The sequence below is a fragment of the Symphodus melops genome, assembly GCF_947650265.1.
Source record: "Symphodus melops genome assembly, chromosome: 3".
NCBI lineage: Eukaryota > Metazoa > Chordata > Actinopteri > Labriformes > Labridae > Symphodus > Symphodus melops.
Window position 1 is genome coordinate 1,900,161 of NC_136693.1, and position 27,689 is coordinate 1,927,849.

Consider the following 27,689-nt stretch of genomic DNA (forward strand, 5'->3'; position numbering starts at 1 on the left):
CGACGAAAACGATCGTGATTTATAAAGCGGGAATTTTTGTCGAAGTCAAAAGGTGGCGTCGTCGTCGTAGTTTAAAGTCGCGTTCCCTCTGTGTGATTCAGGGCTGTTAAGCCTGTCGAACGTTGTGTACTGCCGCCACCCACCACTAGATGGAGCTGTAGCTCACTATGAGCTGAATGTTAACAACAGAACTGTGGAAGAACGGTACGCCGCAGTCTGGTCGGATTTCGACCTGCGGCAGGTTCACCCGGCGTCTCGACCGGAGCGATGTGTGGATGGAGGAACGTAAACACGAACTCTTTATCAAAGTTCATTCTGAAATATCCAGCCTGAGTCGACCCACAATGCACTGCCTTTCGCTTCACTTCCCTTTACGAGTTCAGAACCCATCCAACATATGACGCACCAAACAGTGCACTTGGAAACAAACAGACACCCCCCCCCCCCCCCCTCAGATCTATTTCAGTAAACTAAGTGTAAGTATAAACTCAAGAATCATGCAAAACAAAGATGATCCATTCACACGCGGTCCAGGCTACGCTGGGTCTTTGTGAAAGGAGCTGATGGGAACTGTTTGAGGGTTAAAATCCCTTTAAATGTGTGGCCAGTTTTTGGTAACAGATCATAGAAAACCAAACAAAGCAGGCGACCACATCTGAACTCGACAATCAAACATCCATCCATCCATCGCCCGGACCTTTTATTGTCCACCCACAGAACCGTTTCCTGCATCTCCACAATACGTGATTCGCAGCTTACAGAAGCGTTAAACGGATGCTGGACTGCTTTGTGTTTTGCCCGTCAAGCACTGAAGCAGACGTCCGGCCTTCACGCCGTGTGTGGTGGAGAAAATAAAACACACACACACACACACACACACACACACAGAGAGACAGACAGACGCAGCACTTCACAGTGACATCAGGCTTCACTCGGCGGCGCTGTGGGGAGTCATCGAGCCGCTCGCCTGAGACCGCTTCTCCTCGGCTGACCTCCCTTAAGATCAGGGTCCACCTGATAACACCGCAGCCAGGCTCACTGAGGCGTGACAGCCTTCATCTTCCAGGATAATAAAGTGTTTCATACTCCACTTTTTGAGTTGAACTGAAAGGAAACAAAATGAAAAAGATGAAACCCACGGAAGGAGAAGAAAAAAACATGTTTTTGTTATTTTTCGCAGGCCGTCACTGCGCTTGTTTTCACCAATAATGAGTTGTTTTCTTTAGAGGATTTTTCCTTTCTGAAAAGCAAATCTTGACACTGCTGTCATACTTTACAGAAAATGTGATTTTGATGAGATGATTATTGCATTTAAAAAAAAAAAAAAAAGTTAAGTTAGTTTAGAAGAAAAACTCCTCAGGCATATTGACAACTTTTCTTTCCAAAGCCATCACTGCTCGTCGTCTTTACTCCTCTTACGCTGAGGATCAAGAAGCGTCACGTCAGTCCTCGGAGCTGATCTAGACTGAAATATGCCAACACGTTTGGAAGATGTCTCGAAAACTACAGGACGATTAATCACGCATGTGGTCGTCTGCTCGATCAAGCTGTTTCAGAAGTCAGTCCTCTGTAAAAACACGGGGTGACGTAGGAGTTGTTCATGGATCGCAGATCTGCAGGATCAAACTCTGCCTGGGATATTTGTTCAACAAACAGCAACAGTCTGTTTCTCGATAGAAATCTGCATTTTGCACAGGCAAGAAGAGAAACGAGACGAGGTTTGTCTTCGTGAGTCCATCCGATGCCTCAGTCACAGAAAAGACTGATTCAAACAGTTACCTGCTGAAACAAACGCAGCTCTTTGGTCACCAACAAAACAAGTAGCTAAAATCCAGTCTGAAGTTTGGTAGGATGAAATGCGCTGCACTCGCCACAGAGCGAACCCTGCAAGGTGACTGAAACGCTAGTCGGGAAAATGGCGATCCTACCTGTTGGATGCACAGTTTGTATCTGTGCATCATACAGTGGAAAGCCCTGATCTCTCTTCTGCTGCTGAGGAGGAGGAGGAGGAGGAGGAAGACACGAGCAGCACAGAAGGAGAGGCTGAGTGTTCATGAAATCCTCGGGGAGTTCACGCTCGAGCGCTTCACCAGCACGCCATTCCTGCTGCTGTTTAAAACACACCTGTTCAACCCACGCACTTCTGTCAGATGTCGCGGTAGGTCTGTAAATTTGAGTTTGTGGGCGGATCTTCCCTCCTATTGGACGCTCAGATGTGACATCATTAAGTGCTGCGCCCGAGTTGACTTTTTTTTCTTTTACTTCTGTGCAAGAACTGCAAGCGAGACTTTCTTCTGTACTCAGCTCGGGGGGGGGAGCTCTTAAGACCTGGACCCTGAACCCTTTATAGACTGGCAAAGGGATGAACCCGGAAGTAGCTTCGCTATGTGTTCTCACGAGAATTTGCATATGGGATTCTTTCATTGGATTTTGGATGATTGCAGAAAATAGTCTCTGTGTCAAACACACATTTCTGATGTGTAGCTGTTCAGTTCAGCGGGATAATCTTTAAGGATTAACATCATTTATATGAAGTTTGAAGAGTCAATGCAGCCCAGAGAAGTTAAAAGCTAACATCATGCTACAAGCTAACTACACCGCCATCGGTTAATCGTGACGTCACGACCGTTATGCTTCATCGATCTAATTAGCGGTTTTGACAAGCTAGCTAAACGTTAGCTTAATAAGTTGTTTATTAACCTAATATTTACAAGAGCAGTGAAAACATGACCAGAGGCTGTAAGGAGGATTAGGGAGAGAGTTCCAACCACAACCATGCTGTCGTCTCATTTAGCCGCTTGTTAGCAACTGCTGTTTTAAGTACGCGTAAAAAAAATTCTCAAGTGGGGTCTTAGCTAACGTAGTTTATCTCGTCTAACAAAACATCAACATCTCTTCAGCTTGTGTTAACCACAGACCTTATTTCAGGCGTCAAAATCCACATTTAGACTTTTAGAGGTCAGAACGCATGGCGCTAACATGCTAACTCACTTCCTGGTTTTAGGACTCCTTCCTGTGCTGGTCTATGACACACCGACAAACTCTGCTTAAACCATCAGAACTCACACAAATGTAATGAAGTGATGGTTGGAAAGATAATCATCATTTAAAAGAGTGCAACCTGAAAACGAGCTAAAAGCCACCGAAACATGAAGCATGTGGACGGCTGCTACTCTGCTGAAGTCTTTGCTACGCCGCTGTGTTCTGTGGCGCCTCTCTCCCATGGGTGCTCATTACCAAAGAGGGTTTGTTTGATCTATTCTTCGGTTTCTGTTTGAACCTGAAGCCTCACACCGACTCTCTGAGGAGTTCAGTCTGTCGTCACATCGGATTAAAAAAAAAAAAAAAAACTCTGTTGCACCAACAAGCCTCACTGATGCTCTGTCAGTGAGGCGCTTATTGTTTTAGGCGACAGTTAAAAACGTGAGTTGACTCTCATTAAAGCTGGATTGTAATATTTGCAGAGTAAACAGTGCAGCTCTGTTTGTTCTCGCTGAATGGATTTCTCCCTCCGCTGCAGCGGGACGAGTAATCAGACAAAAACGATCCGTCCTGCCTCAGTGCCTTAAGTACAATTAAGCGCTATAATTAGTTTCCATTTAGAAGAGGTCGATTTGGTATAAACATACAAGAGGAGCGCTCAGTTTCAACTGTAAATAACTTAAAGGCCCAGGCGGTGACGCACTGGGACTGAAAACACAGAGAAGCCATGAAACACATTTTCTACCTTCAGTGATGATGAAATCCTTCCTGCAGAGTGAAGAGGAGGCTGCCGGAGTGAAACACGGCACGACGAGCACTGATTCATACCACTTATGTAAATAAAGTGATGAGTCTGACACACATGGATATCCTCTCTGCCAGAACTGTTCACAAACAACATAAGCAGGATTTCCAGGGATGTTATGAAACTGTCTTAATAAACTAAATGAAAATGTGATTTTGGATGGCTGGAATAAACAAACATGAATCGCACTTATGTTTTAGACCTTTAAGGGGGAAAAGGGAGACAGGGAGATGTAGTGTACTTCAGGTTTCTGTGGTTTGGTATCAAGTTTGTTTTATCTCACACATGCAGAAGAACAAAAGGGGTCAAATAGACTTAAAGCAGAGACCTCGAGATGTTGGAGGTAAATCCAAAAGAAATCAAGCCAACAAGTTCCAGAAAACAGGAGCCGGGCCACGAGGAGCAAGGTGAAGAAATGAACGGACGAAGCGACAGGAAATGGGCAATGAGGGACAGGTGAGACTAATCAGACATGATAGGGACATGATAGGAAGGACACACGACCGGAGCTAACGCTGGACGGATCGGGGCGTTGATGATTATCAAAAAGGTTTTTTTTCTTTCTGCGTAAACTCCGACAGTCAGATCAAGTCAGATGAGGATTCACTCAGAAACAAACACCAAACAGGCTGCAGTCACAGAGTCGGCTCGTGGTTCAGTGGTCGGCAGCAGCTGATCACATCATCCTGCAAAACTAACGACGGAACATCCAATAAATACAAACAAAAACAAGACTTGGACAAGTAATGTGGTGATCAAGTTTCACAGACTGACCAACAGTTTTGCATATTATTTCAGATTTTTTTTTTATTTGCACGCCGTCCCCGTTCCCTCCTTGTCCTCCTGCCCGTTACTGTAAAGTGTCATCGAAGGTGTTAGCCGTGAACACCTGGACCGCTGAGGCCTTTTTGTATAAGAATAAAAAACACAAACAGCAGCTTTACGTGACCCGCTTCTTCACCTCATTATCGAGGTGATGAAGGAGCGAGCTGCAGCTGCCTCGTGTATTCTCTCTCCTAGTATTCTCCTCATGTCGGCCGATAAACTGCACTGAGCACCTCCTGTGTTTCTGTGTGAGCGCGCTGTCAGCTCTACCTCTGTCTGTGTGTGTGTGTGTGTGTGTGTGTGTGTGTGTCTGCTTCCTGCTGCTTCATTAGTGGAGGACAATGAGAGAACAAGAGCGCTTGTCTCTTCTAATAAAAGACACGATAATACCTCCTCTGCAGAGGGCGATGTGCTTGAACAGCAGCACAGGGGATTCAGTGTTTGTCTTTTGTATTTGATGCTCATTGACTGGAGTCTGTTTCATGTTTGGGACGTTTCATCTTCATTATGTGGCTCTCTATTAGGAGCAGGGCTTCAATCCTTTACAGCCTGCTTGTTGAGTCTTGTTGGACTCACAATGGACTGTGGGATTTGTAGTTCCTTTGCACGTCTAATCTTTATCTTATTTGTCAGGAGAGTTAGCTGGGGATCAGAGTTGTTGGCGTTCGGATTATAAAGGATGTGAATGAGGAAAGTGACTCACAGAGCCAAAGCGGTGTGAAAAAGTTGGTGGTGTCTGTCGAGCTCGATATTAGAGATACGTAAAACTGCTTTTTTAATGGCCAGCAGGGGGCGACGCAACCGATTGCAGATATTTGGAGAGATTTTTTGCACAACTTAAATCTTTAAAAGCATGTTTTATTTTAGAGTGCTCATATCTCTTTTCTTTGTGTTTCTGCAGATACAATGCTGCTTCCAGCGTGCGTGCTGATTGGCCTGCTGTGCCTGAGCCACACGGGCGGCGTGCGTGGTTTTGCCCGTCTGCAGGACGAGGTGGAGCTGCGGTCAGCGTTCTCCGTCGCTCGCACTAACAGCATGGAGGGCGGGCCCAAGATGACCGTGACCTTCGACGCCGTCTACGTCAACATCGGCGGGGATTTTGACCCCAAAGCCGGCGTGCTGCGCTGTCGCATCCCGGGGGCGTACTACTTCTCCTTCACGGTGGGAAAGTTTCCACACAAAGATCTGTCAGTGATGCTGATGAAGAACAGAAACGAGGTGCAGGCCATCGTGTACGAGGAGAACGCCGGAGAGGAGAGGAAGGTGAGTTGTGTTTCTGGAGCTCCAACCAGACGATTTTTGTCCTCATTGATTTTTTTATTATTGTGAATCTTTATTTTGATGTAAGAAATTGAAGAAATGGAAGTTAATATGTGATGAAGACAGAATGGAGAAGGGGCAGTATTTAATAAGTTTATTCTTCTTACTTCTCTTCAGACATGTTGAACCGTTTAAATATTTTGTTGGTTTATTTTGTATGTTGTTTTTTTTTTTGCAAAAAAAAAAGAAAAAAAATGTTATCTCTTATTTTGTTATTATTCTTTATTTATTTATTTATTTTATTTTCATTTTATTTTTTGTTGATACTTCACATGTTGGACAAACTTTATTCTTCCTTTAAATAGTGTGTGTGTGAAGTAAAACTGGTGTGTTCACTATAAAGTCAGGAGAGAGACAGTGTAGCTCTTCCCCTGCTTCCTGTCCTTATGCTAAGCTAACTGTTGCTTCCAGGTAAAGCTACAGACTTCCATAAGCCTCTTATCTAAACAATAACAGAATGCTGTTACAGGATGGAAACGTTAACGGAGGTCTTTTATCGTGTCAGAGCTCACGCTGTGGCGGCTCTTATCTCAGAGTGTGTGTGTGTGTGTGTGTGTGTGTGTGTGTGTGTGTGTGTGTGTGTGTGTGTGTGTGTGTGTGTGTGTGTGTCGTGGCGGTGAATGAACAGAGCCGATTAAACGCCGTGTTCGTCTGTGAGACGTCGTTTGGCGTGAGCTCGACCTCGGCGTGGATCTGGTGGGTTACTAAAGTCTGCTTCCCCTCCTGCAGGTGCAGAGTCAGAGCGTGATGCTGCAGCTCGACTTCGGCGACACCGTCTGGCTCCGCCTCCACGGCGACCCTCGCTACGCGCTCTACAGCAACACGGGACACTACACCACCTTCAACGGCTACCTCGTCTACCCCGATACCTACGGATACCAGACGCACCGCCACCAGCGCCATCCCGCCCCCGACTCCGACTCCCAGCAGCCCCTGCAAGAGAACAACCCCCTGTCGGGCGACAACCAGGGCGCAGAGCGTGACACGACCGCGACGAGAGGCGCGCAGGAGGAGCGGGTGCAACATACTGAGGAAGAGGAAGATGAGGAGAACGACGAGGAGGACGACCAGAGGTCTGCTTTCTCCGTCGGACGCACGCAAAGCATCGTGGGAGTCAACCAGGTGGGCCTGCCGCAGCACCAGCCAGTCAGCTTCGACACGGCCTTCGTCAACATCGGAGAGGACTTCAACGTGACCGAGGGTTTGTTCACCTGCCGCGTGCCCGGCGCCTACTACTTCTCCTTCAACGTGGGCAAGCTGCCGCAGAAGACGCTGTCCGTGAAGCTGATGAAGAACCACCTGGAGGTGCAGGCGATGATCTACGACGACAGCGTGGGGGAGAAAGCGCTGCAGAGTCAGAGCCTGATGCTGTCGCTGAAACCCGGAGACACGGTCTGGCTCTACTCGCACCAGAGAGACGGCTTCGGCGCCTACAGCAACCACGCCAAGTACATCACCTTCACGGGCTTCCTGGTCTACCCGGACTTCCCCACAAGCACCGCCTCCACCGACGCGGCCGCCAGCAGCCAGTCAGAAAAGAAACCGTAGCCGCCGCTGCTGCTGCGGCGCATCACAAAGACTGAACGTTGTCACGAGAATTCATGCGAAGTGGAAAAGTCTCGGAGTGAACTCGCTGGGTGAACTCGTTGTTGAAACACTCATCATGAATGTTTTTTCCTGTGAAGCTTCCTCTTCAAATGAATTCCTTTTTGCAAAGTCACGGAGACCTTGAAACCTTGAGTGCAGAGCTTAAATGAAAATCTCTTCATTTTCCAGGTAATGGTTTCCCAGGAACTAATTTCATCACACTCGAATGTGGACCCTGAAGGACCGCGACGTGAACTCTGAAATGAAAATTCAGTCATTACCCGCTCTCCTCTGTGTCAGCGCAGCTCTCAATTAAGTGGGAACGACCAACCGCCGAAACATTGGAAATGATTTCATCTATTTTACAGCTCAAAGTCGCCTCTCTGCCCGTTTTCAGAACACCATGATTATCGTTGCTTTTCATCCTCTGGTGGAAGGAAGGATTTTAATTCTGCTTTATTAAACAGTGGACGCCAAGGACTGTTAAATGGGAGCGGTCTTGGCCCAGTTTTGATTCATTTTGGGGGGAGAGGTTTTGAAAAGTTTGGGAGTTGCTCCAGTAGATCGCTTCAGCTGGTGATTGCAAGACGTCGTGTTATGAATGTAAAATAATCTGCCCGATTTGCTCCCACCACTTTGTTGTTTGCGGTGTGTTTTAAAAGGATGAGTTACTTCTGATGGTCACTTCACACAGCAGCCTCTGAGTGTGACCTTCGCTGTAAAAGCACGAAGAGGAATCAGAAGACGATAAAAGCTCGAGTCCATCTCCTGTTAGCCTCACTTAGCTTTTAAAAATGTCCGCCAACAATGCAGACGATAGTCAAAACAGCTGCTCGTCTTACAGCCATCTACATCCATGATGATGATCTCGAGCTTCCTCGCTCGATTAGCCAACCTTACATCTGGGCTCACACCAAACGTTTAAAAGGATTTCTCATGATACAAAAAAATAAATAGAAATGAATCTGAAAAGTACAGGTGTAAACACACAGGCTCGACTTACTTTTAAAGCCAGTAACTCTCCAGATATAATACAGCTGGGACTGGAGACCCCGGGCCAATTAAGAACAGAAGATGGTTAAGGGGCGGAGCCAAACTCGTAAAGGGCCTTCACTCTCAGCAGAGCCAATGGAAGTTATTTTGAACAGGGGGGGCTGTAAAAAATCTAAAAAATCTCTGAGCCTATTTAGAATACATTCATAATATATACTTTTAAATATGTTTTAAAAAGATGAAGATTCACCACGTCATTGTTTTACACTCTTCAGTGAACACACACACAGGGCCACACACACACACACACACACACACACACACACACCATCAGCTCTCAGAGGAATATCTGCACAATGACTTAAACTTCACTATAACACTTTAACATTAACAGGTTTGATCAGCTTGCACCCACATTTACGTCACACAGACTCTATCAGCTCCTACATCCTTTCACGCACAGCGCAAAGAAATAACCTCAGACAATTTAAGCACATTATTGAACAGCTCTCCACATTCATCACGCAAACACACGCACAAAATCACACTTTATTCTCCATCTCCAACCTTTTTTACGCAAACCACAAGGAAACAATCCAAACCATTTACACGTTATTAAACAGCTCTCCAAATCCATTACGCACAGAACACACGATCACAGTAACACTCTGAATCCACACCACCTTACATAAAGACTATAGTGTGACATTAAACTGCATATATGAAAGTGCGCGGCGGCACCATGACCTTACTTTGAGCTGCAGACACGCTGTCCTGGTTACAGGTGTCCAAATGTCCAGGTGCGCTCTGAGGACGTGGAGATAAAGTCTCTAATGAGGGGACGAATGTCCAGAGAGTTCATGATGTCTGTATTGGCATACATCAGTGAAAGGTTTGTGAGTCTTTTCTGGGTCATCATGGTGCTGCCTGTCTTCAACAGACGTAAGGCTGAGCTCAGGCGAGGACACAGAGACGTGAAGGCACAGACGGAACTCAATCAGTGTTTCTGTCTCTGAAAACATGGCTCTTTGTTTGTTACTTGAGCTCAGTCCAACATGATGCCACATCTTGAGCGAGCGGGGAACCTTTTCACTTCACTCAGCGTCTGCAACCACGAGCCTACCTGACGTCGACAACGTAACTTCCGTGAACTTGTTGATTAGGCCTAAAAATAATTAAATTAAAATCAAGAAATACATGTAATAGCCTACGCGTGTCAAAGCTCCCCTCGCCACTAGGGGGCGCTGCAGTACCCCCACTTCCTGCGGCCATGACTCTCAGTATCTTCTCGTAAAAACTAGCTGAGGAGAAACTAACCTAGAAAACAAGAATAAAATGAAGATAGGACTCAGTGACTGCGTCTCTCCATCCTGGCTCCTCCTCCTCCTCACTGAGCCCAGGTGTGCACTCAGGTGTGCAGCAGGTAGAGGGGAGAAACAAGGATCCCACTGCATGGTGTTAAAGATGACCAGCTGGAGCGATCTCTCGGAGTGATGAAAAACATGTCAAATAAGACCTCCCAGAAAGGTGTGATCACCCCACGAGCTCTTCTTCTCCTGAGTTCAAACTGACACGAAGGTGAAGGAGTAATCACCGAACTTTGATTCAGAAGTGAAATATTTCTGTAAGTGCTTTTGTTATCCTCGTCTCTGACTCGGTGTTTCTGCTTGTTTGTGTGTGTGTGTGTGTGTGTGTGTGTTAAAAAAAACAAAAACAAAAAAAGGTTGCTCTTTCTTCAAGTCTTTCGAGGCATGTGAGAACAATATGCACAGTGTGTTCTGTGTCAAGATGAGTCTTGTCTTCACTTCGTTGTCTCGACCACACAGCAGGACGAACTCATCGCGTCCCCACTGCCGACCACATGTCGCCTCTGGGCCCCGCTGAGATCTGGACCCGCATTTCATTCTGATTTGAGCAGCGTTTAATTCACTTCTTCAGATGGCGACCACTGTAGGGGGGTGAAGGGAGGGGGGGGGGGGGCCCGCTCTAATGTGCATGTCTGTTTAATTTCACGCCGCCGGGAGGAAGACGACGCTGTTCAAATTGTGATGAACCTCGACTTCATGAAAATCACCGTCTGTGCTGGAGCGGCACCACGTGAAGTGATACTTAACAGTGATTTAAAAGTGACACTTATTCACTCTCATCTGCTGCTTTCCTGCTGTGATTCGTTAAATATCCTGCAAGAAAAAAAAAACACCAACTGAATCCGACTTCAAGCTGCAGAAAGCTGAAACAGATGCATCAACATGGAGCATGCAGTCCAGTCAGACGACTCACGCTGCGCCCTCATTGGTCCTTTTATTCCACATGCAGAGCGGCTGCAGGCTCTGGAGCCCCGTGGTGGTCATGCAGGCAGGCGGGAGGGATGAGGAGGCTGAGGGAGGAAGATGAGCTGAGGCTCCGACTGGGTGTGGAGGAGTTCAGTGAAATGGGTGCAGGGATTATTCCAGAACAGGGGTAGCCAACCCTGGTCCTCGAGGGCCAAATGATTCAAATGATCAGGATCGTTATCAGGCTTCTGCAGAGCTTGATGAATCAGGTGTGTTGGAAGAGGGAGACATCTAAAACATGCAGGATAGTGGCCCTCGAGGACCAGGGTTGGCTACCCCTGTTCTAGAACATGTTTCCACATTGGCCCAGCGAAGATGAATAATGACCTTCCTCAGTCATCCTTTCACATACTGACACGAGTGGAATATCTAAGTCTCTGCAGCCTGACGTGCAGCACTTTGGCACCTAAACTAAAGCAGAAGCACAATCAGGACAACATCGGGTTCCCCTTCCTGAATTCACTGTAATCTGTAAAAAAACATGAACATGTTGAATCGTTCAAGTTAAGCCTGAAAAGATCCTCCGGTCACCTCTCTGTGATCTCATCGTCAGCGGGGAAACGGTCTCACACCTCCTCTGAAAACTAATAAGAGACGGTGACTCTCTGGAGTCACGCTCTCAGCACGACTCTCTCTCTCTCTCTCTCTCTCTCTCTCTGCTCGCACTCTTTCTAATCGACAATTTCCTGTCCTCCACGGCTGCGCTGGCTCCTCCGACGGTGACAACACGTTGGACAATGAGATAATTTCTTTTTCACAGTATGAAATTAAACTGTGAGTGTGCCTCATTTCGGATCCTAATGTGTTCTGTCACAGTCTGACCCCTCGCTGGGTTTTTAACCATCCCGGCCTCACGGGAGCTCGGCTTCACTTTCACCTTCACACGGAGCTGACCCAGTTAGAATAACCGGAGTGTGAAGGTCAAACCTGGTCATAAAAATAAAAAAAAAACAGCTCGTTCACTTTGGTGACAGAAGCACTTTTGATATGCATGCACGTAACTGAAAATACAATGAATAAAAAAAGATGTGTGGGCTTGTTAAGTGTCATCCTGAGATCTCTCTGTACAGCTTCTGACTTTACGTCACATGTTTCTGGTCTGTGCTTCTTTATTTCTGATCCATCATTCTGTATTACTGACTGTGTCAAGCAGACGTGGATCAATGTTAGATATTAAATACTTCCTGGTTGATCGCCAGGGGCGTGTCCAGAGAGCTGGCGGCATGTGGATCTATGATTGGAGGGGAAACTTGTGTTGCAATCAACTATTTGGGTCCTTTTTTTCAAACTTGCAAAATGTACTTTTATTGGCAACCTTTTGGTACCGACTAATTGCCGCTAAATGAGTTGCCGGACTTTTCCAGCAATTATTTGAGGTACTTAAAGTTGGAACTTGTGTTTTTCAAAAAAAAAAAAAATGTGTTCAATAAAATTGAGCCACAGAAATGTTAATGTCGCCACCTTGTCTGTGAATGAAACTTTACTGTACGTAGTTAAAGCAGACATGATGCTAAATATATTCATTTGTGTTTGGCCCCCCCGCATGAGTCAGGGGCCACCCGGGAAAAGTCTGGACACACCCCTGGTTGTTGCTCTTCGGGCCAAAGAAAGCAAAAAAAAAAACCCACCAACACCAAATGATGGAAGAATAAGTAAAAGAAAAAGTAAACATGTTGACCCACGTGTTGTTCCCAGTAGTCCGGCTCATGTTGACTCTTTGAGATGTTTTTCAGTATTTCTTTGGTGTAAACTGAATGCTTTAATGAACATGTTTGACTGAATAATAAAAAAAAAAAGAAGAAGACTGAGCTTTTGTTGGATCATTGATGTGAGATAAAGACAGAAACGAAGCGTTCAGCAGGTGGAGAGATGACTGCTGCGCGCTCCTGAGTCTTTAACGTGTGCTGCAGTGCCACCTGCTGGACGATGTCAGTACTGGTCGATCCGCTCGGATGGTAAAAAATCAATCACTACTTCACCACAGAAGGGAAGAACATTTGAAGAATGGACCTTCTTACTGATTGAAAGGAAACAGATATAGAACAGATAAATCAGCTTTACTGTGATAAATTAAAAAAAAAAAATGCATATTTTTACGTGTACACAGAAAATGTTTTTGCGTGACCTCTCCTGACCCCGCATCACTCCTCTCTTCCTCTCCCGGTTTAGAGGAACATTTGGGGGGGGGGGGGAACCCCATAAAAAAACCTATAAAATAACCTTAAAAAAGAAAGAAGTAAAATAAATTGTCTGAAAGTCTAAACGTACCTCTTGAATCATTGTGAGATTGCAACAGTTGACAAAACACTGAATAAACACCAGACTGAAAGATTGTTTTAAATGGTTGAAAGAAATTGTTTTTAAAATATTAACACAAATACAAAGATTTAAATACACTTTACTTGTGGGTTTTAACTTTGCAAAAAATGATTTTTAACTTAAGCACATCAGTTATATTAATTTATAATAATTCATCGCTCCAAGCTTCGGCTGTCTTTATCTCTTTAAGTCTTAATGTTTATACTGTACCTATTGAAGAATATTGTTAAAGCCCAGACAGACAGACAGTCCTGATGTTGGATGTTTTATCTGAGTACTAAAGTTTACTAAATTTTAAAAAAGTAAATGCAAATCTAAATCATAAAAGGACTTGACTTTATTTATTTATGATCACTGAAAGCGAGCGATCAGAAAACTAACATTCACACGCTGACGGTCGAGTCTGCTTTGTAAAGCGACCGTCAGTATTAAATAATCCTTTAATACACATTTACAAACTGCTGAAGAAGCAGCTGGTGGGTCTGCAAAGCAGCCTCTACCAACAATAACAATGGCAGACCTGCACAAACGTTCACCCCCCCGGGGGAGGGGATTCTTTTTTTTAACCTGAATCCAACTTGTGAAAAAGGAGCATTTCTGTGAGGTAAGACTACGCAGACTACAAAGGCCTGGATGGATTTATGTCACATTTTGTGGGTTAACAGACACTCAGACTGTAAAACACTGCAGACAGAGGCTGTCGTCCTCCTCACAGCAGCTGTGGGTCTCCACTCTCTCCTCTGAACCTTCCTGCCTCTCCTCAGCTCTTCTTCTAACGAAGGCAAAGTTTGATTTCTTTTTTAACAAACCATCACTACTGGTCCTAAACAGGAGGAAATCCAGGAGCCCAAAACACGTTGAAAGGCTGAAAGCAGACGAGTGGACGCTGGAAGAACAGCAGGTGAATTTATACAGGTGAGAGGTCAAATAAAGGTCGCTTATCTTCAGCCTCTTAAAAACCACAGCACCAATAAAAAGCTATTTTTTATGATTCTTTTATTCGTATCTTTATTTACATAAATATTCAGGTGGCTTTGTTCAGCTGGGGGAGGAGGGGGGGTCTCCCAAAACGACTCAAACAGACGGAGCGTGGCGATGAAAGGGGAGATCATTTCTTCTCAGGAGCCTCTCCGGCCTCCAGTTTGGGCGGGGCGTCTTTGGGCTCCCTGTGCGCCGGGAAAACCTCCCAGGGCGTGTTCAGGTCGAACTTCCTGAACTCCTGCGACAGCTCCACGGGCTCGGCCACCACGCGCTTCACCTCGTCGTCGTAGCGCACCTGAGGAGGAGGACGGAGACAACAAGCAGTTTGAGGGGTTGTTGTTTTTGCCAAAGACGAAAAAATATGAAGAGAAAGAATCCATCTCTGATGAGATGCTGAGCGTGCTACATTTTTAAAAACAGATCAAAGAGGCTAATTTAATGATTTAATCCTTCAAGGAAATACATGCACTTTTTGAAAGTACGATGAGGATCAATTATTCTGTCTTGGCAGGTAGAATAAAGGATGCGTTCAGGGCCTGCGGGACTCTCTATAAGCACATGAATAAAACAACAAACACAGGATCCAGCTAAACGTCTGGGCTCAGCTTCCATCCGGCCCGTCTCGCTGACATCCTGCATTTATTCTGGGAAGTCGACAAATGATGAATTGAGTGAGACGACGGAGCTCACCTCCACGTATCCCGACAGAGGAAAGTCCTTCCTGAAGGGATGACCCTCGAAGCCGTAGTCGGTCAGGATGCGCCTCAGGTCGGGGTGGTTGGCGAAGAACACGCCGAACATGTCCCACACCTGTCAAAACACACAAACGACATCAACAACACACACACACACACACACACACACAGCTCGTCTGTTATTGCTCAGAACAAATTCTGTTTTTTTTTTATTATAGGCTCCATTTTTTTCAACAAATTTAAAAAGTGCATTGATGGACCTGAAGCTGATATTAATCCGTAGAGTCCATAAGAATTATTTTTTTTACTGTCTGATGCTCTGACACAATCACAGCACGCAGCGAGGGCGCACTCACACTCCACAAATCTGTGCCGTGTCTCAGCTCACTTCAGCCCCTAAAGACTGAGTGTGAGCGCTCCGACCTGTGCTCGTGCTCGGTACGCTTCGTGCGCTTCGTAAACACGGTACACTTCATACACGAGCACGCAGGTAGGAGAAAACGTTTCGTCTGTATCCGACTGACATGACTCAAAGCAGCATCATGTTCTCTGTGTTGGTGTTTTTATTCTCCTGTAAGGTGAAAACTTTTATTTTAACCCCTTAGTCATTTAAATCCAGGTTTTACTTTTTTTTTTTGTTTGCTCTGCAGGTTCGCACTCACCTCCCTCTCGTACCAGTTGGCCGCCATGTGGACCGGCACGGCAGAGTCCACGGGTGTTAACTCGTCCGTGTACGTCTTGATACGGATACGGGAGTTGAAGCGCAGCGACAGCAGGCTGTAGACGATCTGTGAAGCGACAAGACACACACACGCTATCACCATGACAACGGTCAAGAAAACATCAATACATAACAGGCATCTCAGAATACCAACCAGAGCGCAGAGACATTTAAACATTCAGAGATGAAATTCAAGTGTGTGTGTGTCCGTGCTGCGACAGCTACCTCGAAGCGGTTCTGCCGTGTCGGGATGTCGACAGCCGTCAGGTCGATCATGTTCCTGAACTGGGCGTTGGTGTGGTCCCTCAGGAAGGTCAGCATGGGGATGACTCCGTCAGGGTGGATCATCACCTCCAGCTCGTCATAACACGTCACCTGCACATCCACATGAGAGCACGCCTTTCAGTCAAGTAAAACACACACACACACACACACACTGGTATTTGACGAGTGAAGCAGCGTGAAGAACTGACCTGGACCTGCTGGATGTATTTGGGCATCATTTCAGAAACATACTCCCCAAAGGCTGCCAGCTGATTGTGAGTGACGGCATCTTTGGGCCTGACAGTGGCTGCAAGAAGGAAAGAGGACAATTCAACAGATCAGATCCATCGAGCCAGATCTGAGAAATCATAGTCCAGATCCCTGAACTGAGAAATCATAGTCCAGATCCCAGAACTGACAAATCATAGTCCAGATCCCAGAACTGTGACCAGAACATATTGAGTAAAAACATGGAGGGCCAGTGTCAATCTTTTTATTTGACACACAGACTGTGTGTGTGTGTGTGTGTGTGTGTGTGTGTGTGTGTGTGTGTGTGTGTATACTCACGGCTGCTCTCTGTGGTGGAGCTCTGTAATCTGCTCTGCTGCTGGAGGAGACAGGAACTCCGAGCAACTGAACACAACACAAAACACCTTTATTAACACACCTGGTCCTCTAATAATAATAATAGCAATAATAATAATAATAATAACAATAACAATAATAATAATAATAATAAGCTCGTTATTCAACCGGCTGCAGAACATAAAGCTAACATTAGCATGAGCTAGCTCGAAGGTCAAAGCGGAGACATTTGACAGTTAAAAACAAACCAGTGTGGATTTAACGGCTACACAAACACACACACAGATTAAAACAGCACACTGTACACAAAGTACAACCACACCAGGGCCCTTCTTACTGTTGTAAGTCCGTCCGAGTCCTCCGCGGACAAACCGCATCAACGACGCCGCCATGTTCGTCCTGCTCGCTGTTTTCTTCGGGTAGAAATGCTGCCTGCTGTCGGTGTGTCGGCGGTGTGTCGGTGTGTCGCCCCCTGGTGGTCAGGAGGAGGAGCTGCGCTGTCAAAGTACAAATTCTTTGTTCGATATTGAGGTTAAGCTTTTACTTACTTCTGAAGGGAATTACTTGTTTTTATGCTGATTTTGTAACTAATCCTTCTTCACTCTCTGTATGAAACTGTCGGAAATGTTTTATTTTTTTTCATTTTATACACTTTTAACAAACAAACAAAATAGATCACATGAAAAAAACAAAAACAGTGTGATTAGATTAAACCCAGAGGGGCCGGTCAAGTGGCTCTCCTAATATACTTAATATAGAAACAAGTTATTAAAGCAGTCAAAGCTAATATGATATAATATAATATAATATAATATAATATAGCAACCAAAAAACATACTCAAAATGTAAAAGAAACACAATCAAGACAGAGTAAAGATTCCAGGTAACAGCAGCAGAGCCACACAAGGACCTAATAAGACTATCTATTTAACAGAAGAGTCACTCTATTTAAATGTAATTATATTATTATCATTATTAAAATGCTTCCAAGTCCCAGATGCACTGCTTTTAGTGTTTACAGCCGAATGCTTCATTTGCAGCACCAGGCCACAGGGATCATTTGAATCTAAATAAGAAGCTTCAAGTCTCAGGTTCATTTGTTTATCATCTGATTGTTTTGTGTAATAATAAAATGTATTATGTTTTTCCCTTTAAATAAAAATTTGAGGTGACGAAAGAAAAACTGTGTGAAAAGTGGATTTTTTATTAGTGAGTTACAACAAAAAACACTTTACAGTAAACGGTCTTTATTTTCACATAAAAACTCGACAGTCATCAGAGCGGCGTTTCATGTTGCCGCCCAGTTGAACTAGTTTCACGTAAAGGCATCATACAGTGATGACATTTTTATGATTTCTGATAGTAACACAAGTTTTCAAAAACATTTATTAACACGAGACATTGTACAGAATGAATTTTATGTTATTTACTTTTATTGTCTTGATTGAAGTGTTTGCAACACGTCTACTGACTGGATCATTTATTCCTGTTTCATCACCGTCGGATTTGAGTCGGGATCAGAGCGACCTGTTGGCCAAGCAAACGCTCCGAGGCTTTGAGAACTTTCCGAGTGTTAACCTGAAACATTCCTGAACATAATTTGAGCTTTAAGGAATTAAAAGACTTAGAAGAAATGAGTTCCAGCAACAAGCAGGAAATCTGATGTCAGATAATTAAAGGAGAGAAGTTGATTGAAACTAAATCTGTTACAACATTACTGGAAGAAAATGACTGTTTGTTTTTGTCCTATCTGAGGCCTCGCACCAACCTCGCATTTAAACCATTACACACGTCCGTCCTGTCTCCATGACAACAGTCTCACACACAGTGCTCCGTTACTTTTTCCAGTATGTTTTATATCCACGGGGAATACCGTGTATTTTGAAAGGAGTGTTGTTGAAAAGTCAACAGCGCATTTCTGTCAAGTAAAAAAAAAAAGAGCTCGCTGACTGCTTGGAAAAAGACGCCAGGCATTGCACTCTTTTCCTCTGGTCAGCCGCCTGCTGCGAACACTCGCTCCTCATCGAGAAAAAAAACGAGAAAAAAAAAAGCAAAACACGCTTGGTGGACAAGGAGCGTGACATAATTTGAGTCAATGTCGGCCATTCTCCAGTAAAGCTCATGAGAATTAAGATTACATAACGTTGGAGGAAACAACAACAAGTTTGGGGCATTTTGTTATCAGCGGCTGAACACAAAAACATGGAGGATTTGAGTCTATTTAAAAAAGGCTTTGAGTCCACTCTGCCAGCTGAACGCACCACGAGGTCCGACCCTCAGCTCGACTCTCCGCACACCTGCTGGTAGTAACTCCTCAGCATCTCCAGCTGAGCTGAGCGCACCAAGACGTGCGGCCGGACAGACGCCAGCTTCTCACAGGCCTCCTCCGGCGTCCAGCAGTGTAACTGTGAGGGGAGGAAAAAAACACATCATGTCTTTATCGAATAAACATCATGGAATAAAAAACAGGAAATGGATGACACCAGTGTTAGTGGTGGTCCAACATCCCCCGTGGTGAGATACTGACCCGGATGAGGTAGGCAGCAGCCAGCGTGGCGCTGCGGGAGCGTCCGGCCTTGCAGTGCACGTACACGCTGCTCCCCCGCTCTCTGTGCTGCAGGGCGAACTCCACTCCTCGGTGCAGATTCTCCAGACTGGGAACGCCGGTGAGATCGACTGTGCTCAGCCTCAGCTGCTCCACGCCTGCAGCCTGCCACTCCTGAAGGGTCAGATTAACGGGACGTTAAGGTGGAGCAGAAACGTTCTCAGCTAATATTCAACATAAACACAAGACAGACACAACAAGTCAAACTTATTCAAATATATGTTTCTGGGTCATGTTTACTTTCCTATAACAAACACAAACGTTCACTCACCTCGGCTGAGTTGCAGAAATATTTGGTCTCGTACATCTCGTTCATGGTGATGACACCTCGAACGTTTTCTGCATCAACCAGCTGGAACGAGAGAAAAGAGAGAGAAATCAGCCCGACGACACTTCAAGAGCTCCGAGCTCGTAGAAACAGTGAGGCTGCAGGAAGTGACGTCATAAACACACACGGTGAGTTTAAACATGTTGAGCTGTTAAACAAACAACTGAAGACCAACAACCAACATGATGCAGCAGCTCAGTTAAAAAAAAAACTACTTTATTTGTCCTTCAATTCAACAGCACACAGAGACAGGAAATGAAGGACGTGCAGCTATAATATAAAACATGTAACCAAAGATAATAAAGAGTCAACAAAAGGATAAAGTGTCAAGAGGGAGGAACAAAGTTAAAATACACATGTAGACATTTAAATACAAAAAAGAAGGTATAAGTAGACAGTGATCGGACTAAAGATGTAAACATATATATATGCACGTAAACAGATATATATGCACGTAAACAGATATATATGCATATAAACAGATATTTATGCATGTAAACAGATATATATATGCATGTAAACAGCACAATAAGAAGTTTCAATCAGCTCCAGATTATATGAACATAAATCGTATCGTGAATCGTAACTTCCTTTATTATGACCTTTGGTGCTCAAACAAGTGAGTCAAGGTCTGAAGAGTAGAAACAACAACAATGCACTTTTTTACCCTGCAGTCATGATGACTTCCTGGCTTTAAATAAAAGAGAAGAAGAAGAAGAAGAAGAAGAAGAAGAAGAATTGAACATTCGCAACATTTGAAGGTTGAGTTCCTGTTGAGGCAGTCTGACCTGTTTGGTCATGGACCTGAACGGCAGGGCTCCCAGGATCACGGTGTCGTCCACTCGGTCGAACCAGCGTCTCAGGGACACTTTCTCCATGAGCACATTGTAGGCGAGCGTCGGGTAGAAGAGCAGCCGAGCTACGGCGGCCGACATGGCTCAAACTTAATAACCACACACTGTTACTGAGTACAGAACCAAGTCTGACATGTTCACGTGTCCCAGTCCCCACAAGGATGGATTTACGTCCCTCCCACCTGGAGACCGGAAGTCTGGTCAGAGAATAACAGGACTTCCGGTACGTCATCCTTCAGAGTAAAATCTGCGACTCCTCAAATTTGATACACTTTTTATTCTTCTTCTTATAATGAGAATGATTATTATTGTTAATATTTACACTTTTTATATTCGAATTAATTTTTATTTTATTTTTCATGACTTATATTAAGCAAGATACATAATATATCAAGTTGGGTTTTTTTTGGGCTGTTGTTCAAAATCTAAACCCTTTTATTTAAATATACTCGGTTCACCTCTCAGTTTAGACTAAGAGGAGCATTTATCAAATAATGAAATCTTTATTAAAACATGCATCTAGAATGATCAACCTGACACTTCAGAAGGACGATTGAAGAACACATTTAATCTGCTCAGATTAATCAGAACTTCAAATCATACATTTAAAACCTACAAAGACAGACAATGTCACCAGATGTTAATCAACACTGATTAAATTAATCAAGCCTTGTTAATAATTTACTCAGACGGTATGAAGTAACATCAGCCTGAACAGTGTACACTTCCCCCATCACTACATTTAAAGTCAGCTGTTTGATTTTTTTTTCCACCTTTTGAAATATTGCTTTATACATCCTCACTGACGCTTTACGTTAACCTTTGTTTTTAAGAGATTAGCTTTACTCAAGCTTGACCTCTCAGCCGTCTTCCCCTCACAGGAATCTGCTGACACCGAGGTCAGACGCACAAAGACGCTGAATCCATGTTGTCTGAGATTTTATTGACAAAGAGACGATGGACTTTTCTCACGATGTGTAGACAGACGAGGGACACACGTGAAACATGTGACATGTCGTCATATGTGACCTTTAAAACTAACAATCTCTATATTTCTAAAATCAGAGCTTTGACTGTGCTGGGTGTAAAAACTAAACGTGAGGGAAGGATTTGATCAGGTCAGAGTGTCGGGCTTTGTGTTTACAGAAATGTGAGCAGTGTGGATGAACTGGACACACACTCATGTTTGTGTCTGATGTTTGAACTTGAAGATCCAATAAAACACATCATCATTTCTTTTCAAGTGAAATAACATTTAATACACTTTATCAGGCAAATGATTGATCTATAATCAGAGTTTAGCACAGCACCTATAAATGACTTTTTTTAACCGCCTGTTTCAACAACTAGCTTATTGTCCAACAGTCCTATGAAGAGAAGGAGTGGAGACAGAAATATTTACAGCATACATACACACATAAAAACAGATTTGGGTGACAGTGAGCGCACTGCAAAATATGATCTAAATAAAAAAAAGTGCATAAGTAGCGTTCATAATACATTTGGCCTGTAACCTCAGATTGCATAACTTCAGAAAGAGAAGCTTTTGAACTTTCTTTCGTTTAAATGTTAGAGAGCCAAAGTAGTGTTAGTCACAAACATGTTACGGATAAAGCAGTGATGTATTTACGCTCCGCACCTCACTGACCTGACACTTCATATATTATCACCTTCATGTACATTTAAAAAGCAGGCAGCAGAGATCCCGCCCTCATTGGACGGGCGAGGACGTGAGCGGCGAGGTCAGAGGTTGGTGCTGGTGGAGTTCAGGACGTCGTGCTGGATCTGGGCGTTGGCGGCTTTGGACAGGTCTCGCTGTGGAAGCGAAGAAGAGCAGCGATTAAAGTGGATTCTTCCACTGTAACAGGAGCTGTTATTTTTGCGGGATGCACCAAACTACAGAGAGAAGGGGTAGTCAAGAGACAGGTCCAACAGTGGGACAGTGTAGTGCAGGAGACCCTTCAGGGCTGTTTTGACTGTACACTGTGGGAGGTGTTTACAGAGGGCAACACTTTAGAGGAGGCCACTGATGCAGTAACATCATACATCACCTTCTGTGCAGAGATGTTGGTCCCTGTTAGAACAGTTCAAGTGTTTTCCAATAATAAGCCCTGGATAACAAAATCACTCAAAACTACCCTGAATGAAAAGAAAATAGCATTTAACTCAGGAAACAAACAGGAAGGTAAACTCATCCAAAACAGACTGAATAAAGAAATAAAAACAGCCAATAGAGTGTATAAAGACAGGCTGGAGAGGCTTTTTAATGATGGAAAGGCCAGGGATGCTTGGCAGGGCGTGAAAACCCTGGCTGGGCTCCCCTCCAACTCCACCTCATCTGGGCTCCCTGCAGAGGTGTCTGTCCGCATGGCGGAGGATCTCAACGACTTTTATTGCAGGTTTGATCGGTGTGACTACACCAAGGAGAGGGAGGAGCTCACTGCAGAGCTCGTCTCTATGCTTCAGTCCACTGAGGATCTACAGTTGCTGCCTGCAGAGGTGGAGCACTCGCTGAAGCGGATTAAGCCCAACAAGTCCCCTGGACCGGATTACATCAGTGGGCGCCTGCTGAAAGTTTGCTGCAGTCAGCTAGCTGGAGTCTTCTGCTCGCTGTTCAACCGCTCTCTGGCTGAGCACTCCATCCCATCAATATGGAAGTCCTCCATCATCTGCCCTGTGGCGAAGAAGAGCAACCCTGGTACCAACAATGACTATGGGCCTGTGGCTCTGACATCACTGGTCATGAAGAGCTTTGAAAGGCTCGTCATGGCCCAGCTGCAGGCCGATGTAGGGGTGCACTCTGACCCGCAGCAGTTTGCTTACCAGCCACGCAGAGGGGTGGATGATGCTGTACTCACCCTGCTGCATGGTGCCATAACCCACCTGGAAAAGCCCAAGTCCCACGTCAGCCTGGTCTTTGTGGACTTCTCGAGTGCATTTAACACCGTGCAACCACACAGCTGCTCCAGATGGATGCCAACCCCCACCTCATTCTCTGGGTCCTCTCCTTCCTCACAGAGAGGGATCAGAGGGTGAACGGTCACCTCAGCACTGCTCGGACAATATCAACCGGTTCACCTCAAGGTTCGGTCATCTCTCCACTTCTCTTCACTCTGTACACTAACGACTGTAGGAGCACCACCCCGGGAATAACCTACATCAAGTATTCAGATGACACAGTCATCATGGACACCACAAACACTGTGGGACTACTGCAAACAGAACTGGACTCATTCTCACTGTGGTGCAGGGACAACTGTCTAGATCTGAACACATCTAAGACCAAAGAAATGATCACTTACTTCCACCATGACCATTTCACCACACCCTCACTTACAGTCAATAATGAAATAATCGATAAGGTCACCTCATATAAATATCTCGGCTCCATAATCGACCATAAACATTTCAACTCAACTCTGAACAAATCTTTTCTAAATGTCAACAGCGCCTCTTTTATCTCTGTAAGCTCCACAAACTTCAGGTTCACCATCAATCCATTCTGACAGTTTTCTATAAATGTTTCATTGAATCCATCCTCACATTCAACATCACCGCCTGGTTTGGTTCACTCACTCTCACTCACCGCAACAGTCTTAGTAAAATCAGCAAAATAAGCAGTAAAATCATTGGTCAGGAACAGCAGTCACTCACTGACATCTACAACAGCAGAGTCCTGAGCAAAGGCACCCAGATCTCCACTGAGCCTTCACACACCCTGCACCCTCATTACACCCTGCTGCCTTCAGGGCCCTCAGGTACAGCACCCTCACTACACCCTGCTGCCCTCAGGGCGCAGGTACAGGGCGCTCCCACTGAGCCTTCACACACCCTGCACCCTCACTACACTCTGCTGCCTTCAGGGCCCTCAGGTACAGGGCGTTCCCACTGAGGACAAAGAGGGCCAGCTCCAGCTTCCTCCCCACCTCCATCCGTCTGTTAAATGGCTGACAGGGACTGTGATCACTTTCTTTTACCACTTAATTTACCACTGCTTTTAATCTATTGTTGTTTTCAAGCTCTTTATTAGGGACTTCATGACCAATCAGAATTTTTAATTTTTTAATTCTTAAAGTGTGAATGTTGTGTGTGTTGTGTCTTGTGTTCTGTACTGGCACTTTCCCTGTAATGAAGTTCCTAACGGATAAATAAAGTTCATTTGATTTGATAACCCTTCAAACCATCTTCATACAAAAGCAAAAACACAGACGGCCAACAGATGGCGTTGACTCTCCACCTACCTCTTTAATCCTCCCAGCCCAGCTGACTGTCATCAACCACCAGGGGAGGAGTCACTGACTTCTGATGAGCAAGGAAAACATGTGACCTACAGTAGTTTCCATGGGAATCTGACTTTCTCTATAAGAATCAAAAAGCAGATTATAGATATAAGATTAATTTCAGATCTGATTGTTTTGATTGTTACAACTTTATAAAATGTATGAAACTGTATTTCAATAAATAAATGTCATTCTTTGACACTTTTTCCTCTAGCTGCGACAAGACAAGTTTCATGTCCTCGTCTTGTCATGGCAAATTATTAAAAGAATCTTATTTGCATTTATAAATAATTCAGTGGAATAATTAATTAGTGCAATCATTGTAAATCGTGATTAACAAACCCACGGTGTTAATTCATCCCAAACACTCTCGTGTGAGCGCTCATGCAGAGCTGGTTTGGATTAGATGTTTTTGTCAAACGAAAATTGAAGAGGAGGAAACACACAGAGAGAAGATTGTTCGACCCTCTCGTCACTTTTTAACCAAAAAAACCTACAATTTGACAACAATGTCTTCCTTAATTAATACATTTGAATCGATTTTTATTTGTTGGTTTTGGAATAAAAAAGTCAGAACGTGAAGTGAAAAAAATGTGGTTTAGTTAAACGTTATTAATCCATAATTTAATCTGTATATTTATTTTGTTTTAGCCATTTCACCAACACTATTCATGCCATGCTTACTTGTTCATCTTTGTAAATGGTAAATGGATGGTGCAGAGTGTCTTCATGTCACAGCAGGATGAAAGGTGACTGTACCCTGGCTAATAGCTATGTTTTATTTATCAGTGTTGTGTTCTAAAAGCTTATCCTTCTCAGGCCAGGAGCAATCAGCTTCCTGGTTTGTCAGCTTTTGTTGTATCTGGGTGTGACCAACCCAGAGACAAAGGCAGCTTGAAAACGTTTGTTTGACTTGCATTGAGAGGAGAGGAGAGGGGAGGGGAGGAGAGGAGAGGAGAGGAGAGGAGAGGAGAGGAGAGGGGAGGGGAGGACAGACTGTATGTGGTAAAAAAGGACCTGCAACAAGCACTTACAGAAGTCCCTTCAGTGTGCACTACATGGCGACGTGTTTGAGCACCCGCTCTGCAGAGGAGGGGGGGAGACAGCTCTCTTTAATGTTTTTCATGCAGTACCCATTTTAACACACTGCTCCTCTAAGAGAACCAGTTGATTTTCTTGATTGATTTTCTTGATTGATTTTCTTGCTGGTTGAATCACACAATAACTTCTATACTTCACGTTAAATGCTTTTTATCCAGTAACTCATGGATGAGACAAACGTAGAACATCCAGGCTGCCATCAGCATGAGACAGGAAGAGGATGACATAGTGTGTAGTTCATGTGTTTTTGCATGAGATTAGCATTTTTCCCTGTGTCACAAACCAAGTCACAAAGATTTGTTTGTCCTCTTAGACGTGGACACCGAAGGTAAGCTGGACTATCTCTGTTCATTTTTACCCTTTTTGGTGGAGCAAATGGCACAAATGTTTTTGTTGTTCCTGTCTTGAAACAGTTTATATTGATATTGAGGTATTTCTACTCAACATGGGAGGTACGTACATTGACTAAAATTAAATAAAATATACACATAGCAATCTCACTTTTTAAGGGCTCTTTGTGTTGACACCCGTGTCTCACCTGTTTTTGGTAAAAGTTCAATTTAACTTAAAAGACACTGAGGGTTTCCTCGTTGATTCCACAACATGCCTGTAAATCCCGTCACCATAGTCTATGACCGATAAGAAACTGCCTCTAAAATCCTTTTCCGACTAGTCTGAGAAAAGTTTATTCTGTTTCTGAAGAAGACAATTTTCTGTCGCAACTTGACGATAAGGTTGTCTGTATCTTTAACTGTAATTTAAGAGTACAGACGTTGCGACCGTCGCAACGTCGCAACATCGCGGCGGTCGCAACGTCACGACGGTCGTGACGTCGTGATTTTACTGCTTTACGGCAGTCGTTTTATAGTTTAAAAAAAAAAAGATGGCAGAACGACACGGACGTCTGGTAAGATTTTCTTTAAACTAAAATTAACAGTTTCTAGAATAAATTATGAAGATTCATTGATTGATGACATTATTATTATTATTATTATTATTAGTCAGCGGCCAAAAAGTTTGTTTACATAATTTTTAAAACCAAAATATCAAATACGAGGCATGAAGCACGAGGCACGAGGCACGAGGCAGCGAATGACTTACTCGCTCTTAGTAGACGCAGTAACAGCGTGAAGGGTCCGTATTTATTTACTGTTTGAGGTATGGTTTGAAGGCTACATGTTTGTGAGTCTCTTATTGTGAGTGGGAGAGTATTTAAGTATTTAGTTCCTTTGACAAACTGAACCGATTGTCCGGAGGTTGTGCGTCTGTCTAGGCCGATCCCACCGGCAGACTTCAGCTTTATAAAGTCCTTCAAAGGATGAAGAGCAAGTCTGTGCAAGAGTTTCTATATAAAACATGTATTTTTAAAAATGAATACAATTCTGAAAATTAAGTAAGTTGTGTTTATTTAAAACAGTGAAAAGAGCAAGATGAAAATGTCATTAGCAGACAGTCTCCTTGTTAAGTAACATTCAATTTGTATTTTTTTTTCTTTTGCAGAGTCTGGTTGTTACTACTCAAGTGCCTTTCACACTTGATCTGGTTGTTACTAATCAAGTGCAATTCACACCTGCCTCGTCTCCTGAAACACCACCAGACACTGCCAGTGATGATGGTGTTGAGGAAATGCAGGTGGATCCACCAAGGTAAACAAAATCAAATCTCTATGGTCAGAAATTGTATAATGGTCTTCTGAAAGTATCCATAACGTGCAGCAACAACTATATGTTTTCACATAAGAGGAGTTTTGATGTAAAGCTTTAGAGGTTTTTATTTAAACCCTTTGCAAGCTGAAGCTGTTTTTACCAATATTGATTTTTAGTTAGTAGTGGATTCATTTCCCTCTTTTTTTAGGTGTGCTAAATGTAATTTATTGATTTTTCAGCGCTGTTGCATCCCAACCTGCAACGATGGGGGAGACCCCCATGGAAGTCGACTGACCCTACAAGGTAGCGCCACAAAGATCGGTGCAGTGTGAGATTGCATCACCACACACTTCTAATGAGCTTTGCAACCTAAATATAGATTTGGTACAAAATATTTCATTGATACATCTACTATCTTAAAAGGCTGCTAATATATGCTGTGTTCATATAGTGATATTAAAGTGC

The 27,689-nt window shown here is 44.1% G+C and overlaps 3 protein-coding genes across 3 annotated transcripts in view; 1 reads left to right on the top strand and 2 right to left on the bottom strand.

The window, feature by feature from the left end:
• Positions 1 to 7,570, top strand: part of c1qtnf4 (C1q and TNF related 4) — a 21,181-nt gene extending 13,611 nt beyond the window's left edge. Inside the window, exons 2-3 of the mRNA XM_079339291.1 lie at positions 5,514 to 5,875; positions 6,662 to 7,570. Of these exons, the coding sequence (XP_079195417.1) occupies positions 5,519 to 5,875; positions 6,662 to 7,480 (1,176 nt within the window). The 5' untranslated portion in view covers positions 5,514 to 5,518 and the 3' untranslated portion in view covers positions 7,481 to 7,570. The remainder of the gene's footprint in view (positions 1 to 5,513; positions 5,876 to 6,661) is intronic.
• A 6,576-nt stretch (positions 7,571 to 14,146) lies between these two features.
• On the bottom strand, positions 14,147 to 16,855 carry ndufs3 (NADH:ubiquinone oxidoreductase core subunit S3). The gene is made up of 7 exons (XM_079339969.1): positions 16,748 to 16,855; positions 16,393 to 16,458; positions 16,035 to 16,132; positions 15,787 to 15,936; positions 15,503 to 15,628; positions 14,836 to 14,955; positions 14,147 to 14,440 (listed from the first exon to the last, which is right to left on the bottom strand). The coding sequence occupies exons 1-7, from the start codon at positions 16,800 to 16,802 to the stop codon at positions 14,273 to 14,275; spliced, it is 783 nt and encodes a 260-aa protein (XP_079196095.1). The 5' UTR covers positions 16,803 to 16,855; the 3' UTR covers positions 14,147 to 14,272.
• Positions 16,856 to 18,577: 1,722 nt separating this feature from the next.
• On the bottom strand, positions 18,578 to 20,399 carry ptpmt1 (protein tyrosine phosphatase mitochondrial 1). The gene is made up of 4 exons (XM_079340068.1): positions 20,132 to 20,399; positions 19,287 to 19,367; positions 18,938 to 19,129; positions 18,578 to 18,815 (listed from the first exon to the last, which is right to left on the bottom strand). The coding sequence occupies exons 1-4, from the start codon at positions 20,276 to 20,278 to the stop codon at positions 18,687 to 18,689; spliced, it is 549 nt and encodes a 182-aa protein (XP_079196194.1). The 5' UTR covers positions 20,279 to 20,399; the 3' UTR covers positions 18,578 to 18,686.
• Between the last annotated feature and the right edge of the window lie 7,290 nt (positions 20,400 to 27,689).